The following is a 16,535-nucleotide window of genomic DNA, read 5'->3' as shown; positions in this document are numbered from 1 at the left end:
CACAGCAGAGTCACAGATGTTTCCCCGGTTTCTGTCTCAGAGCGCAGCTCCTCTCGGTAAGTCATAGAGAGACCGCCTTTATTTACCTGATAAGACCGACGTGTTTCAGCGTGGGGCTTTCATCTGGGTCATGCTTACTCCTCACGTTAAGAGTTTTGTTCCTGTTTTCAGTTGTCATATTGCACTGATGTTTAATTTTTATCTCGTAAAACTATCAGTGTCGAGTTGAAAACGTGTCTTCGTTTTTGTTTCTCCGAACTCCTGAAATCAGCTGCTACAAATGAAAACACTAATCTGGATGAGAAAGGTGCCGGCAGGAAAAAAACAAACGTTGCAGATCCTACGAGATGGAAGCAAAACAAACAGAAGCAGCTGAGGATGGAGGGGAGAGCGTACGTTAGCAAGCGCAAGAAAGACGGCGAGATCGTCACCAAGCAGCCAAGAACAGTGGGACCACGGTGCACCTCCAGCGTGTGCACAAAGGCCTGTAACCGACTCTGTGATGAAATCGACGAAGATGTCAGGAAACGACTGTTTGAGGAATTCTGGCACGGTATGAACTGGCCTCAGAGGAAAGTGTACGTCACCCGACACGTTGACTGCAACGCTGTGGAAAGGTCTCGAGCTGTGGGACCGAGGTCGAGGCGGTCGGTCTCACTGCGTTATCACCTGCTGGTGGACGGCAAAAGGAAACGAGTGTGTAAGAACATGTTCCTGTCCACTCTGGGGATCGGAGAGTGGTCGGTGCTCAACTGGGCTCAGAACGGAGCCTCGAACAAGAACAAGCTGAGTGAACACAAACTACAAAAGATGAACGCTGTGCCCCAGTGCCCACGACAGAGCCCCGCGTCTTCTCCAGTATGCTACACCGTCCAAGTGACCCTGGGTGAGTCGTCTTCATTGAGCTACTCACTCAACCGCTAAAGTCTCAAACAGACTTGATTTTGAACCTCGTGTTCGACCTGCTGCGTCGTGTTCGTAAATGTTCACAAACTTGACGATGTACAACGCGCATTACTGGAGGATTCCACTAGAGGGGGCACTACATACAGCGTGAAGTCGAGGTGATGTTTCGATGTTTTGCACACATTTCTGGATGCCGAATTAAAAAAAAAATTACAATATTTTTTCAAGTTCTAGCTTCCTAAGTGGAAAGACTTTCAGCTTTTCTATGTCGATTATGATAATAAGTGTCTGCAGGACATAATAAACTATTTAAAGACAAAACTTTAGGCCTCTGGATTTTTCTGATGAGTACTTTTTTAAATTTTACGTCATTTTTGTGGCATGCGTCCTATATATGGAGGCTATGGTCCTTAACGCGGGCGGCCGGGGTTCTAAACAAGCCTGTGGCTCCTTTCCTGCATGTCAATCCTCTTTCTCCCTGTTTTCCATCTCTGTCCAATATCCTCACTATCCTATCTCTCCAATAAAGGCACAAAAAGCCCAAAAACAAATATTCTAGAAAAAATTGTACAGTATTTTCTAAAACTCGACAAGAAATTGTTTTTTAAAAAAGCAGCAGAAAGATTCAGAATGCTTTTTTATTTGCAGCCTTAAAGTTGATCAAACATGTCTCTGCTTATTGCAGAACCGGCGACTCCCACTGAACTGGAGGGCCCGGCAAGAAAGAAATCGAGGGTCGCCAAGCCTCTAACATGGAAACAAAATCGACAGAAGCAGCTCAGGATGGAGGGAAAATCGTACATCAGCAAACGAAAGAAAGACGGCGAGACTGTCACGAAAGCTCAGAGGACGATCGGGCCGAGATGCTCGTCCAGCGCTTGCAGGAGGGCATCAAACCGCTTCTGTGCGGACTTCAGCGAAGAAGCCCGGAACCTGCTGTTCACCGCTTTCTGGCAGAGTATGAACTGGGCTCAGAGAAAGATCTACGTGTCCGGGTTAGTCGACTGTGACCCAGTGGAAAGAACTCGAGCTCCTTTGACTAAATCCAGAAGATCAGTTTCAATGCGGTATCACCTGATGTTCAGTGGTGACAGAAGACAAGTTTGCAAAAAGATGTTCCTCGCCACTCTCGGGATTGGAGAGTGGTCGGTGCTTAACTGGGCTCAGAATTCCCCCGAAGAGCCGGACGATCCAGATGAAAACGCCAAGAAGCGAACGCAGAGGACGTCCCGAAAAGCTTCAGAGCATCATTTTCTCAACCAGTTCTTGGAGAGTTTGCCCAAAGCGCCCTCGTACTGCTGCGGGGCGTCCATCTCGAAGCTGTATCTGGAGCCGGTCTTCTCAAACATGTCCTCGCTCTACAGGCACTACTACCGCCACTGCACGGACAAAAAGACCACGGCGCTCTCTCGTCAGGTTTTCTGTTCTGTGTTTAAAAAGATGGATTTGAGATTGTGTGACCCCAGAAAGTATCAGGGGTGGGCTTTAGGTGCAACTGGGAATTTATTAAACGAGGAGTTCTGCATGGAAAGAGGAGGAGGGGGTTTAAATCCACAGCTGGAGAGAGAGACGGGATTTAAGGACAACAGAGCTCCATGTTGAAGTAAACTGCTCTGTTCCTCATATTATTCTCACATTTCCTTCAGTCGTAGCACACACACACTGGTTGCTTCTTACTTTTTGTTTTTATGATTGTTAAAGTTAAAATGCTCCTTAAAACCAATGTTCCCTCAAGACCCCTCTCAACCTTCAGTACAACTCAACACGGACATAAAATGTGTCACTAAAGCATGTTAAACGACTACGTTTCTATGCAAACCTTCAGAGTACTATAAAGAATTAAAAAAGTAGTATTTAACGTAAAGTTTTTCGTGATTTGAGACGGAACCATTTGTGCCTTTAATGTCTTGTTTCCTTTTGTGAAGCAGAGTTCCCAGTCGTCTCACACGGGACCCTTTTTTGACTCAGCAACTGGACCATACAGTGTGTGTGTGTGTGTGTGTGTGTGTGTGTGTGTGTGTGTGTGTGTGTGTGTTTGTACTTCGACACTTCCTTGTAAAGGTCAAATTCAAACCAAGCCGTACCCTCACACCCTGCATCGTGTTGAAATAAGGGCTCCTCTAAACGTTCACCACATACTGTGGTTTTTTTTGTCGGGGGAACCACAGAAAGAGCTACAAATACACACACACACACACACACACACACACACACGTGCACATACAGTCGTCACCCTCCTATTCTTCTCCACACAGTGGCAGGAAGTTGTCCAGATATCCGCAGGGCCTCTGAAAAAAGAGAGAGAGAGAGAGAGAGCGAGTGGACAGAGTGGGCTGGGTGGTGGTACTGGAAGGTGTTGGTGGGATTGGTGATGCAAATGTGCGACAGGCTCAGAGTTTAAGTTCTTGTTGTGAACAGCAGGAGTGAAAGGACACCACAGAGAAACACTCTGACCTCAGCGGTAAAGGCTCTTCTTCAGATCAGAGGGAGGTTTACCCAACAGCTGGAAGAAAAGGCAAACAGCTGGTCACCTGAGGAAGGAGAAGATGATGACTCTGAGGACGTTAGTTCTTCTCGGGCTGAGCTGGACATGTCAAGGTGAGGTTGCTTTTTCATTCTCAACACATTTTGTCTTTTCTGGGGTGCGAACATGGAACCCATCATCCGTGTAGATTCAAGTAAATGGTGTATAGTTAAACTATCCTGTGGCTGAAGGCTGAAGATTTAACATGATGAACTCTGTGAAAACATGGCTGACATTGAGTATCAATTCGTTTTACGTTTATTTAGCTTTATTGTAGAGATAGGAAAGTTGATAGAATCAGGAAAACCACAATTGAGACGGGGGAACAACATGCAAGGTAGGGGCCACAAATTCAAACCCGGGCTGTCCGCTGCCTCCACACACGCAGCAGACACACATACATGCAGTATCCCTATCATTAAAGAGTAGTTTTCAATAGTCCATGACATGTATAAAAACTCAACATCTCTAATTTCAGCTCTATTGTTCGTGCGGTTTTTTTTTTGTTTTGTTTTTTACCATGACTTTATGATCCTGCACACACCTGCCAAGCCCATTGTCCGACGCCATCACATTCCCCATCCTCACGGTGACGACCTTCGACCTTTATCAAGGCACGGCCCACTCCATTTCCTGTAGCTATTCGTTTCTCCTGGAAACTTCCTGTTTATGTCGGGGCCATTTCCTGTTTCCTTTAACGGTCCGTATCAGGAGCCGCCTCTCATGGCTTGACCTGCATTGTTATGAAAAGTTGCTAATGCACCGAAACAATGGGAGCTTTCAATACGTGGGTGACACGGCCATGCTATAAAACACTTAGTGAGAGTAGTATGCATGGAGAAATGGAACCTCACAAAATAATAGATTTGATATGATTCAATTAAAATTATGAGCAAAGAATGGGTGATGTGGAAGTGATATTGTTGGTCTCTGACATGCTGTGTGTAAATGTGTCACTTATCAACAGGAGACTTTTATTTAAAAAAAAATACCTTAAAATATCAGACACCATATAAATCAACAAGAATGACATCTCAGCCACATGATTGTAACTTAGGTGCAACTACTGAAACTCGAACGTGTGTTTTCTCTGCAGCTGCGCCTGGTGATCCCTGGGGCCAGTGTCCAGTCAACAGAAAGTGCAAGGACAAGTTCGCCGACAATTCATGTGACAAAGAGTGTTCGGAGCCCGAGTGTCTGAGAGACGGCTTCGACTGCATAAAGGAGAAGAGCCCCTGCAAGTAAAAACACTTTAAATATCATTTCCATCAACATTAATCTGAGCATTTCAAGTTTTTCTTTACTGGTTGACAATAGTTATGATTAACCTTATTTTCTGTTGCATGCTCTTTTTTTTTTTTTTTTTTTTTTAACTCATTGTCCTTGTTTGTGTCCATATTTTATCACTGCTTAAAGTCATTAGGTTTTACAATGTTGGTTTAATAATTAATAGACTCAGGAAGGAAATCTATCAGAGGCAACTTAAGAATGATGAACTATCAGGTTTATTACTAGTCAATCATCAATTCACTTGTGCAAAGGAAAATTATAGACAAGAAAAATATGTACTTTTTTCTTTGGTTACCTATAGGCTCAGGCAAAACATGAATGTAATATTAGTCGATGTGATTTGTTACGTGACATTTTTCTCTCTGAGTGAAAAAAAGTGAATTCTTCTCCTTTTAATATTTTTGACAGCCCAGAACAACATCTTCAGGTTGTGGATGATAAAAAAGAGCTCTTCACACTATTTCACTAAATTTAGTTTCATGTGTTTTCTCAGCCCGAGCCACATCCTGTACTGTCGCGACCACTACGCCAACTCCCACTGTGAGCAAGGATGCGACAGCGCCCCCTGTGGATGGGATGGCAGCGACTGCTTCACCCAGCAGAGCCCCCTGTGGGCAAAAGGCAGCCTGATCCTTCACGTCAACGTCCCACACCAGAGGGGCACATTCACCAACAGCTCCTTACTTTGGGCGCTCAGCGTCCTCCTCCGGTCGCCACTCAAACTGAGAGGCTCCGCCCCCCTGGCGCTCAACAGGGACCTGTTTGACTTTGACGCTCAGCAGCTGGCCAACCTGCTGGCTCAGGCATCGCCGACTGACTCAAACGGGTAGGTGCTGAGGGAAATATTCACTTTTGCATTATCGCAGTTTTCTTAATTTAGTTTAATGAGAGGGTGTTGCCTCTCTCTTTCCAAATCGTAGAGAAGGTTCCAGACACCATTACGTAGTTTTCCTGACACACCAACACGTTTTTAAAAAAGAACTCAGTTATGACGTACATGCTCTCTGCCACTGTTTCCTTCCCCCTCTTTCACTTTGCTAGCTCCCTCCTTTTCCTCCAGGTGGACAACAGGCCGTGCTCCCGTCAGGTAAAGACCTGTTTCCCCTACGCCACCGGGGCAGCCAGTTTCCTGCGTGCCGCACTGCAGCTGAGGCCTTCTTCGTTCCCCAGCCGGCCCGAGCTGAAGGCTGTCATTAGTGTAAGAGGTGTGCTAGAGGAAATAGGAAGCAGGGAGGAGGATACGGTGATAAAGGAAGTCAAAGGTAGGCTCACATGTCCTTCCTCAAACACACGCACACACATGTACACAGAGCTTTGAATTGTATCCAAACAAAACCCATAAAACACTTTTCCGCTTCCAGTGTGCAGATGTTTTGATGTCATTTTGTAAAAGTTTAAGAGTTGGTTGCGTTCTAAAATGCATCACGTGTCATTGTTGAGATTTCCCGTATAGATTTGTATTTGATGCAGCCCTGATGTCTTCTTACTCCCTCTCAAAGAGTCGACCCCGTCATGGCTCTGGGCGGTGATAGCCATCGCTATCAGCCTGCTCCTGGTTCTTCCCCTGGCGGTGTTCCTGGTGGTGAGGAGAGTGAGGCGGCAGCGGTCTGAGAGGGAAGATGACCACAGGGTGAGACACCGGTCCACAATCACAGACAATGACCCCAAATCCAAAGCTCTGACGGCACACCAAGCCCACCAAGAGCAGAGGGCGAGAACGAGCAGAGAGAAAGAGAAGATCAGCTTGAGGAAGAAGAAGAAAGTAAAGGAAGCAGAGAAGAAGAGAAGGAGGGAACCGCTGGGGGAGGACGCCATTCGAATGCGGTCAGTGGGAGGAATCGCTTCTTAGCTTTATGACAGGATGTTTTGTCTGCTCGATGGATGAAGTCACGTAGAAAAATATGGTGTATATTTAAACAAGCGAAAGGTCATCCTGTAAAGTTAATGAAAAGGCTGGTCCTCTTTCCTGTCACTTTGTTGGAAATGACCTTTATCCTGTTGGGTTTTTTTTTGGTTTTTTTAAAAGTCTCTGCCACTCATGACGTGTATTTAATGTAATAACAACTCTAATGAACTCTAATGTACAGAAGCCCTGAGCAGACATGTATCCATACATTTTAATTCACGTTGTTTTCCAGGGATATTGTTTCATTTCTGGTTGTTTTCTTCGATCTCGATTGATTTATCTCAACTCTCCAGAGTCGCAAAAGAAAATGGATATATCACATATAATGACATAATTAAACTAAACTAATCAGTAGTGTGGGCTGTGGCAGCATGGTATGTCATGTTTTGGCCAATCAGTGACTTTTTTTTATCATTTTTATTTTGTCATTGCCAAAAAAATGACCCTCTTATAATGAGTTAACCAGTCGTTTTTATCCAAGATAATGAGGGAAAAGTCATAAAAAAAACTTCACAAAACACTCTGAATTAACTTGGTTTTAGAGTAGAATCAGTGACCTCGATTTAACAAGATGAATATGTTGAGACTTCAAGAGAACAAATGGAAACAGCTCATTTTCGTAGGAAGATTTCTTTCCAATTTCCAAACATTTGATACTTTAGAATTTAAAAAGCGATTGAACACTTTAATATTTTTTTCTTACCTTAAAGGATCCAATACTGTGATGAATCAGCTCAGAGTTGGAGTCAGTATTTACCTTTTATTTTGAATGTATAAAAACGTGCACTTCATTTGTTAAAATTGTAACCTTAAATTCATCCTTACAGCTACAAGCCTGCGTCGAAACACAGTTGACGGGATTTATTTGACCCGCATAAAGAAATCGATTTTTTTTTATTATTATTAAACTCTGCATAACACATCCGTGCTCTTCAAGCGGGGAAACGCAACTTTTAGTGTCACCGAATGAAAAACCGTAACAGCTTCCAAACACGCCATAACAAAACCTGCCTTTGGTTTTCAGACCACTCAAACGAGACCAGGATATCGGAAGCGACACAGACTTCACGCAGAGTTCAATGGAAGACATCAATGCGAGATGCTCACGGCGACAGGAGGACGCCGCCATCTGCGACCACCGGAGCTCTGAGCAGAAACACTACCGAGGAGGAAACTCGCAGCCCCGCAGGCCAGTGCAGCGTAAGATCCCCACTTATATACACACTACAAAACTAGACTTTAATAAGCAGGCCGAAATAGTACTGCTGGGTGAATAATGGCGTTTCAATTACAATGTTGGCTTCCTACCATCATTTAAACCAGATCATCATGATTCAACGACTGCTGTGTCATGTCTAGTTTTTGTTATGAGTGGTAAATGGAGCCCTCTCCTGTCTCCTGCACCCAGCATGCACAGAGAACGAACTCTGGTTTCATTAAAGAACAAGTTAAAGATTTTTTTTTTTCCATGTGTTGCTTCTCTTTGAGTGTTTAAGTTTAATAAATGGATGTACTGCAGATGTTTAAAAGTCGGTGTTTAATAGACCACGACCTCCAAATAATCAGGTTAATGATTTTTGTTCTAATCTGACAGCCCTATAAATAAAAAATGTTTGGTACAAAGTTAGAGATCCACTTCAACTCCTTTCTGCTCCCCCACAGCTCCACCTAGAGGATGGGAGAGAAACGCCATGCCGCCTCCTCTGCTCAGTCCTCCACAGCAGGTCAGTTATTATCTGTCCATGTTCACAAGACCCCGCCCCCCCCCCCCACCCCCCCAAATTCAGACGTGATTTTACTCTGTATTCTGGTCTCTGAGTTTTTTGTGTTTGACCTCACAGTGAACCACATTCATGAATCTGACAGAGTTTGGTTCTTGCTTCTTGTCCTGATTTCTTAAGAGATGGTTCTCATTTTAGTTTCATGTTGTTTAACGTAACTTATATTGTTTATTCATAAGTATTTTTAATGTTATGAATAATATAGAATATTATCTTGTCTCGGACTCTGGATTTTAAATCAAGACCGGTGAAGACCACCACTGATTGGCCGTTCTTCCACGTTATCGCTGTGATTTTAAAAGAGCTTCACTTCACATGTTAGTTTATTCATTTTCTGCGTGTTGTTTGTGTTCGCAGTCGGCAGAGTGGTGTGGACCTGACGGCTCCGTGGTTCTGATCCGGGCGGTGCGTAGCGGACTGGACCGAGTGGTCCTGGAGCTGCTGCGAGCAGGAGTGCCCGTCAACAACACCGATCACACTGGTAAGGAACCAAAGGAGTCAAAGCTCGCCCTGCTCGTTGATATGTTGACGGTATGAGTTGAGTGTGAACCTTCTTAAACCAGAAGAGGTCAAAATGCTTCAGCTACACATCATGAACTACTTCAAGTGTTGCTGGAGCATTTTGACCTCTTGGAAGCCTTTCACTCTTCATGCACCTTGTTAGCTGGTGATCAGGTGCCGGAAAATCTCACTCTGCCAGGAATGGGTTGTTAGCTTTATTTCGATATGTGGAGCTCCTGATCAAGTCATTTTCTGTCACTTGTACTCTGAGGGGGTTGAGTAACTTACCCCTTCTCTTCCCTCCTCTCCTGCTCTATGTTCATCTCTATCTGTCCATCCCTCCTCCTCCTCCTCCTCCTCCTCCTCCTCCTCCTCCAGAACCCTTGCTGCCCTCTGACACAGAACAAAGTTAATGTGTTCAAACTTGAGTTGATGAACTTTGCCGCCCACATTTCTCCAGGCTTCAGCTGTCTTTTTCCACTTTTATAACACCCCTCTGCCGTTCACGTGTTTTCTCTCTGTCCTTCCTGCCTCTGTCGTCTTATTGGCTGAAATCTCCTCATCTCATCCCTCCGTTCTCCCTCCATTCTCCACCTGGGCTCCTCTCTGTTGTGTAGTGATTGTTCATTGGCTGACTTACTCCCCTCACCTCCGCTCCACTCACACTGTCTCTCTCAGGGAGATCAGCCCTGCACTGGGCATGCTCAGTAAACCACCTCTCCCTAACAAGGACCCTCATTCGCTATGGGGCCGCCGTGGACCTGCAAGACAATAAGGTAAGATGTGGAGCTGCGTCTGTCAGTAGATTGTCCTCCAAACATGACAAAATATTATATAAATGAGTGATCGTGTCGCAGGGCGAGACAGCGCTCTTCCTCTCCGCCCTTCATGGTTGCTATGACACAGCCAGACTCCTCCTCCTCCATGGGGCCAACCTGGAGCTGCACGATCGTCGAGGACGCCGGCCGATCGACGTGGCCAGAGAAGGCATGCGTCACCAGGTCCTGGAGCTCCTTTTGGCTCACCAAATCCAGAGGGGGCCCGTCACCGTTGAAGCAGCCAATGAGATGCTGTGGGAGGAGCGCGCTATGATGTACTCGCCCTGGGACGGATCTCAGGGTCTGCCCGGAAGAAGTGCCTCCTTCTCCGGGATCATAGGACATCGAGATATGAACCAGCCGCTGCCGCCGAAGTGAGTGAATGACGCGTGCTCAGAAAACAGTCTTTGTGTTTATGACTGGACATCAAGGGGGGAAATCTTTTTTAGCTTCTTCTCGTGATTTTTTTGAGATGTTGTAAGAAATTCTTTTTTTATATTTTAGTTTCTTTTTTTGTCCCTAAAAACAGGTTTTAAAAAATGGCAGGAAAACAAGAATGTTCTTGCGTTTGTGTTTTGTTATTGTCAGACTTATTTTGGCCACCAGAGGCACCACTTACTCGTGTTTTTCTTTTCCCTTTTGGTGAGTTTTTATTTTTAATAATTTTTTTGCATCACCAGCTGTTCTGTTCTTTCCAAGTAGAAGAGCCTTAACTGGCCCCTCTGGGCTCCTGTACTTCTGAGATGTGTTTCCAACATGCCTGCCTCACTGCTATGTTGTTGTTATTGTTGCGAACCTCTCCGTTCTTACAACGTCTAATATTCTGATGACTCTCTTGTCTCGCCAGTGATTGGTCGATGAGCCATGTGCAGTACCCCTCCCATCAGAACTGGCGGCCGCAGCTCAACCAATCGGCAACAGCGCTGGTCCCTCCAAGAATCATGGGCCGCTCGCCTCGGCCAATCAGCACCTTACAAGAGGTGACCTCGGAAGACGAGGACCGAGACAGGCATCACGAAGCTCCCAGAGCTGTAACACCTCACTTCCTGTCGCCCCAGCCGGCCCCTCGGCAGCGTTCCTTTTCCTGCACCCAGCATGCATTGCAGCGCCGCTCAAGTGCCCCGCAGCCTGAGCCCAATTATGTCATCGTAACAGACAACTCGGCCCAGGAGCCAGTAGAAAGAGTGGTCGTCTCTCCTCCCGCAGACGTGGTCGTTCAGTCGGATCGCCTGGCGGTCGTAAACGGTGACCACACGGGTCGAGCAGAACAAGCAGCGCTGAGTTTATCGAATTCAGAGCAGAAAGCGAGAGGTGAGAGACAGAACAACAAGCCCGACTCCACACAGACAGCCCTGTAGAGAGAACAGTGAACCCCCTGTACAGCACCATGAACATGTGAGGAACAGTGAAGCTTTAGGAACTGAGCGCCGTTGAGCTTTCAGCTTTGACATCTGCTTATTTTAAGTGCAGTAAAGCCTCAAAGATAACGGCCCGGAGCTCAGGGAAGGCCAGCCTTCCTCTCCTCTCATTTTGGGACTTTAACTATAACCCGGCGTGTTTGTTGGAAGTCTTCTGACTCTTCTCATTCCCTTTTTATTTGGTTAAAATCCTTCCAAAATAAAACACGTCAGCACTTGGAGATGCTCCTTCCCAAACTCTTCTCCCCAGTTTTTTTTTTTTCTCAGCCTTGCTTAAATTATTTCTGATATCATTGTATATATTTTTTACTAGAGAAGGGAACATTGTTCCATCTGAAAAGGATACCAATGAAACATGATGAATGTAACACTGCTGTAATATAAACACACTGCCTCGATGTCTGACGGGCTGTTTCTGATCAAAGAGGAAACAATGAGGAAGCAATATTAAAGTGTGGTTGCACAATAATGTCCGACTCCTGCTGGTCAATCCAATAAAGTGACTTTTCATGCAAATAACTTTAAATGACTTTAAATTTTGTTCCACTTTCCAACAGGATTTTTTTTCCTTGTCTGGGCTCTTCCTGACATTGTGAATCTGAACGTTGGTGCGAAGGTGTGAAGACAACTTCTTTCAGAAAGAAATGTTGAAGACACATGAAATAATCTAATAAAACACGAGGGGAATAAGAGAATCTGTAATAACAAAATAATCATGACAAAGCATTAAAGACATTGAGAAGGCATCATGTAAAAATACACAGTAGCATGAATAAGATTTGTTGTAAAAAAGATTTTTTTGTTTACTCTTACGACCATATCCGTTTGATATCCACTTTATATTCAATCTCACTACATTGTTTGATGTGAGCTTTGACAGCTTAATGGATCTGATCCAGACTTTGGTAAAGACTTTAAAACACAAGAACTTCTACACAGAATGGATTACAACATACAACATGGCTGATATTCAATGTGCAAAAATAATTAAGACACGGGATAAGAGACGAACAGGACAGAGACTATTTAAAGCCACTCATAGTGGTAAAAGACGCCAAATGACTTTAAGTATCTGCCGGGCTGGCGCGTGCCTGAGACACACGTGTCACTGCAGATCAAAAGGCTTTCCGGACACACACACACCAAACTTCCTTTTGATATGGAGAGAAAAGAAAAGGTTTCAGGTCGTTCTCGTGGGAAAGAGAGAAGTGGCGCCGCGTTTTACAGCTTTAATGGAGACCTGATTGGAGAGAGATGGCGGCACGGAGAGCAGACACTTCCTTCGTTCCCACGCACGCTCGCAAACCATTGAGGCGCAAATGAGCTACGAGCTTCGCGTGAACTTTCTCGCTTGGATGAAAACTCTTTTAAGACAGGCGTTTCACAGAAAACACAGTAAGAACGGTCTAAGGCACGCACGCCAGTACAGCGTTCTTGATGCAATCATCAGGGATGGTTGTCATGAAACATGTTCATATTGTGTATCTTATCTGTATTTATACTGGTTAAAAAAGTTTTTACCCTGTTTCTATGTTTACAAAGGGAGTTGTGACATTACGCACGGGAATGGCACATTTTACGCACGACTAATATTCTATTAAGTTAATGAATTCAGTTAAAATATGTTTAAATGTCATAAGTTTGATCATTTTTCCTTTTAAATGTTAATTTACTTCTACATAAAGCCTTGTTGAAATGTGAAACTGATTTACAAATAAAAATATCCATGATAAAACTAAATGGTAATTCTTAACGTTTCTGCCACTTCAGTGGATGTTATAGTTTCTCATAACAAGGATCACGGTTGTACAAAAGTGTGAAACGTCACTGCATGGGGCCTCTCATGTTAACGTGCGTGGCAGCACGCGCTCCCAAGGCACGTGCCATGCAAATAATGAATGCACATTCACGCGTTGTAAAGGGATTTTTCATGTGTTTATTTACAAAAGACAAATATAATAAATTAAGGTGCAAAAATACATCATAAAAGAAACAATTACCACGAGTTGGTCTGTAAAGGTCGTAGCAGCGCGTGTAGTGATCATAATAAATGTTCAACATCTACAAAGATATCACATTTTACAGAAAGCAGGAGGTCCGTTTTCAATACATTGCACTGGAAATATGAACAATGAACATCAGAGGCTGTTGTGTGAATAATAATTCAGGATGTTAAAGTCATTTTAAGTTCATTTTGTGAAATCACTGCGCGGTTTTCAGGGCCAGGGTCTCCACAGAGTCTGACCCACAGACTGGCTCTGGGGCAGGCTCTGTGTGCTCGATGGACTCGATACTTTGTGAGGCTGTTGGTTGGTTAATGGAGAGCGGGGTGATTGTTCGAAGGTCCTAACGCAGCTGGCCCCCTTAAGGACAGGCGTGCAGATTCTATACCCGGACCTATCGATGAGTGACCGGAGAATTGACCTGGACGACTTCCCGAGAAGCTGAGAGCTGGTGGAGGAATGATCTTGAGTGTTTCTTTGGACGCATGCTGCAGAGTCTGTACGAGAAAGGCGAGCAGCAAATGATGAATCCAGGGCTGCGCCAAGCAACAGGCTTTTCCCCTGGGGTCCCAGGAACAGAGCAGCTCTCTGCAGGCAGGTGGAGACCCCGTCTTGGAAGGAGTGTTTCCGGCCTCCCCCACCATCTTCTCCAGCTCTCTCCTGGTCGCTTTTGGCAGTCTTCTGTAAGAAGAGGACTGTGTGCTCGAGGATCTCAGCTTTCTCAATTCTCCTTTGAGTCGCCTCCTACAACAGAAATAAAACGTGTTCATAAACACTTTACCAACCAACACACACAAACGTGTCATCTCGCCTGGTGAAGAAACTCAGTGGTCTTTACCCGTCTTTGTAGCAAAAGGGTCTTAAGGCTCTCCAAGCTGTGGTTCATTCTCTCTCTTCGACGTCTCTCCACTTGAGGTTTGAGACTCTACGGCACAGAAACAACAAACAATATTAATGTACGTAAATACACTGAAATTGTCGCAATCAACAGACTGAACCGGTGGTAGATGTGTTTCTTCGTAGAGATGATTATAATACAAATATATAATAATCCATAAAAGCTTAAATAATACAATTACCTTTTTTGTAGCCTTAGCGTCCTCTGAATCCTGAAGCAATTTCATGATTTTATTCCAAGTATTGTGTACGGCGTCAGTAAAAGGTCAGCCGTCTCTCAGTCAATGTTGGAAGTGGCCACATTTCGCCCGGTAGTGGCTTTTAAAGCCATGGGTAGGCGTGTCACTTGGCTCCACCCACCACAGGAATTCATTTTATTGCCGAAATTATCCATGCTGAACCACTAAACACTAAAAAAAAAAAGTTTTTTAAATACACAACCTCTTACAAATGTCTTTTTTATTTGATATTTTAGCATTTTGCATCTGAGCTGTTGTGACTCATGTTCGACCTTCAGTATAAAATTCAATGGTTAGAAATAATAAAAAGCTGTTTTAGGGTCAAATTTAGCAAAGAAGAAGTCATTTATTACATTTCGGTCTTAGCTTTCTCTTAATGGTGCACTTTTAGCACATTTGGTCAAGTATCTAAATCTGAATGCAGGGTGAACGACGCGCCAATGGACCCTTCATTAATCTGGGGACACGTGCAGCTGCTCCCCTGAGTGTGAGGCACGCGCCTGCTAAAGGTGTTACCAGCTCGTGCGACGCGTATTAACATACAAACATCCGCCAACTCAGCGTGAAGCCCAGACAAACGACTGCGGGTGACTTTTACGCGCCTTCATTGTGGACTGCGTCTTGAGACGTGTCCTCAGGCAGAGTTTGCAGCCGAGAATAAACGCTGAAGAGAGAAAAGAAACTGAATAAACACAAATGCAGTGTAAATCTGCCTAAATGATGTCCTAAATGATGTGCAACAAGGTAGTCTAACAGCGCGCGTAAAATGCCCTCTCTTCTGCTTAACTCTGTAAAATGGTGCTTTGTAGATGTGAGGCAAAAACAAGTTAAAATAAAGACAGTTTTAGTAACATGTTTCATGTTATTCAAAATGTGTGTCTTAATAATCAAGTTAGTTTAAGAAGGTCTGTGTGTCGTGCGTAAAATTACAAATACCTGTGAAATAAGGACAATCACTGTGCCAAACGGCGACACCTCTCATGAAGACACTGAAGGCAGCAACGCGTGGGAACTATAGAGCAACGTCTTCCCCAAACACTCCTTTTACCATGTATCGATTTTAGCAGGTAATAAAGTGGTAATATAGCTCACAGCCGAATTTTCCCATGGGAAAGATTGGAAAGAGCCACTTGGCGATTTGGCTCCAACACTTAGTTAAGATGAACTGATTCATTGTGGGGTTTTTTTATTTTTTTTTATTGTGAATCATCAACCAAACAGTTCCTAATACTGCCATCAAATACTCGGCAAAACATGTTTAATGAAACTGCATACATAAAAGGTAAAAGCTGTTTTGAACTTCACACATAACGTCTGTCATTTTACCTTTACGCGTAAAGCTGAGCCTTTTACGCACCGCTGTCGACTGCTATGTTATGTTTTTGTGAATGAATACATTTTGGACTAGTCACGCTCTGCGTAGTGTATTCGTTATGTGTGCCTGTGGGAACCCAAGGTTTACCTTGCCTACAAGCACACCTTGTCAATGAAGTATCTGTTTTAACAGGTAATAAAAGACAATGACGCCTCTCGCTCCACGCTCCCATGATGAGAACGAGCTGACGTTTTACTCCCACTGTCACACACGTAACATTTGTCTGCATGCTGTGGTGTTAGACGGCAAATGTGCATGAACTTAAAAAACGACCCCTTTGGATATGTATTGTCTTTAAGAACACGTTACCATCTGCCTCATTATTAAATCAATTTACGCACGATACTTATTTAAGCCCTCCTCTGAAGAGGAGAGGATGGAATCCCCAACTTCACGAAATACAAGATACAAGTCCTGGCCAAGTGTAAAAGCTTGATGGTAAAACATGAACACGTAATTTAATTAACAATTAGTTTTCTCATGAAGCAAATCAAACATATATAACAGTGAACCTGTAAAGTGGATGTGTTGGTTTAAAGATCAGAATGAGATATTATCAGCTGTTTGGATTCTTTACTGTAACACAGAGGTACATAATTTCCCGAAAGAGATCGACACAGACACGCGGAGTATACAGTACAAGCTGCACGCGACCACTTCACACCTAATCAGCCACGCGCCAGTCGGAAAGGGCTTAACATTCAACCTTTTCAATTCAAATGCAGATTTAAAGTCAATATTTTATACAGAGAAATTTTTACTCTTTATTTAACAAATAGTTGTTTAAGTGTGTTAGTTGGATGACTTCTGGCTAATTTGTCACTGTAGCCCAACATAATAGGCTACTTTTTTGGCACGTGCCGATAGGAATTTATTG

At 44.1% G+C, this 16,535-nt stretch overlaps 2 protein-coding genes across 2 annotated transcripts; both read left to right on the top strand.

The window, feature by feature from the left end:
* The first annotated feature begins 1 nt into the window (after window position 1).
* Window positions 2-3,401, top strand: LOC306824236 (uncharacterized protein). Its single transcript, XM_079344303.1, has 4 exons — window positions 2-56; window positions 272-886; window positions 1,592-2,509; window positions 3,325-3,401. The coding sequence occupies exons 1-3, from the start codon at window positions 17-19 to the stop codon at window positions 2,506-2,508; spliced, it is 1,572 nt and encodes a 523-aa protein (XP_079200429.1). The 5' UTR covers window positions 2-16; the 3' UTR covers window position 2,509; window positions 3,325-3,401.
* Window positions 3,398-11,613, top strand: notchl (notch receptor, like). Its single transcript, XM_079344300.1, has 11 exons — window positions 3,398-3,504; window positions 4,527-4,671; window positions 5,214-5,546; window positions 5,762-5,982; window positions 6,220-6,544; window positions 7,651-7,826; window positions 8,289-8,350; window positions 8,765-8,888; window positions 9,587-9,684; window positions 9,766-10,100; window positions 10,574-11,613. The coding sequence occupies exons 1-11, from the start codon at window positions 3,453-3,455 to the stop codon at window positions 11,082-11,084; spliced, it is 2,382 nt and encodes a 793-aa protein (XP_079200426.1). The 5' UTR covers window positions 3,398-3,452; the 3' UTR covers window positions 11,085-11,613.
* The last annotated feature ends 4,922 nt before the right edge of the window (window positions 11,614-16,535 follow it).

This window comes from Symphodus melops (assembly GCF_947650265.1).
Source record: "Symphodus melops genome assembly, chromosome: 5".
NCBI lineage: Eukaryota > Metazoa > Chordata > Actinopteri > Labriformes > Labridae > Symphodus > Symphodus melops.
This window is presented reverse-complemented; position numbering and strand designations above follow the sequence as displayed.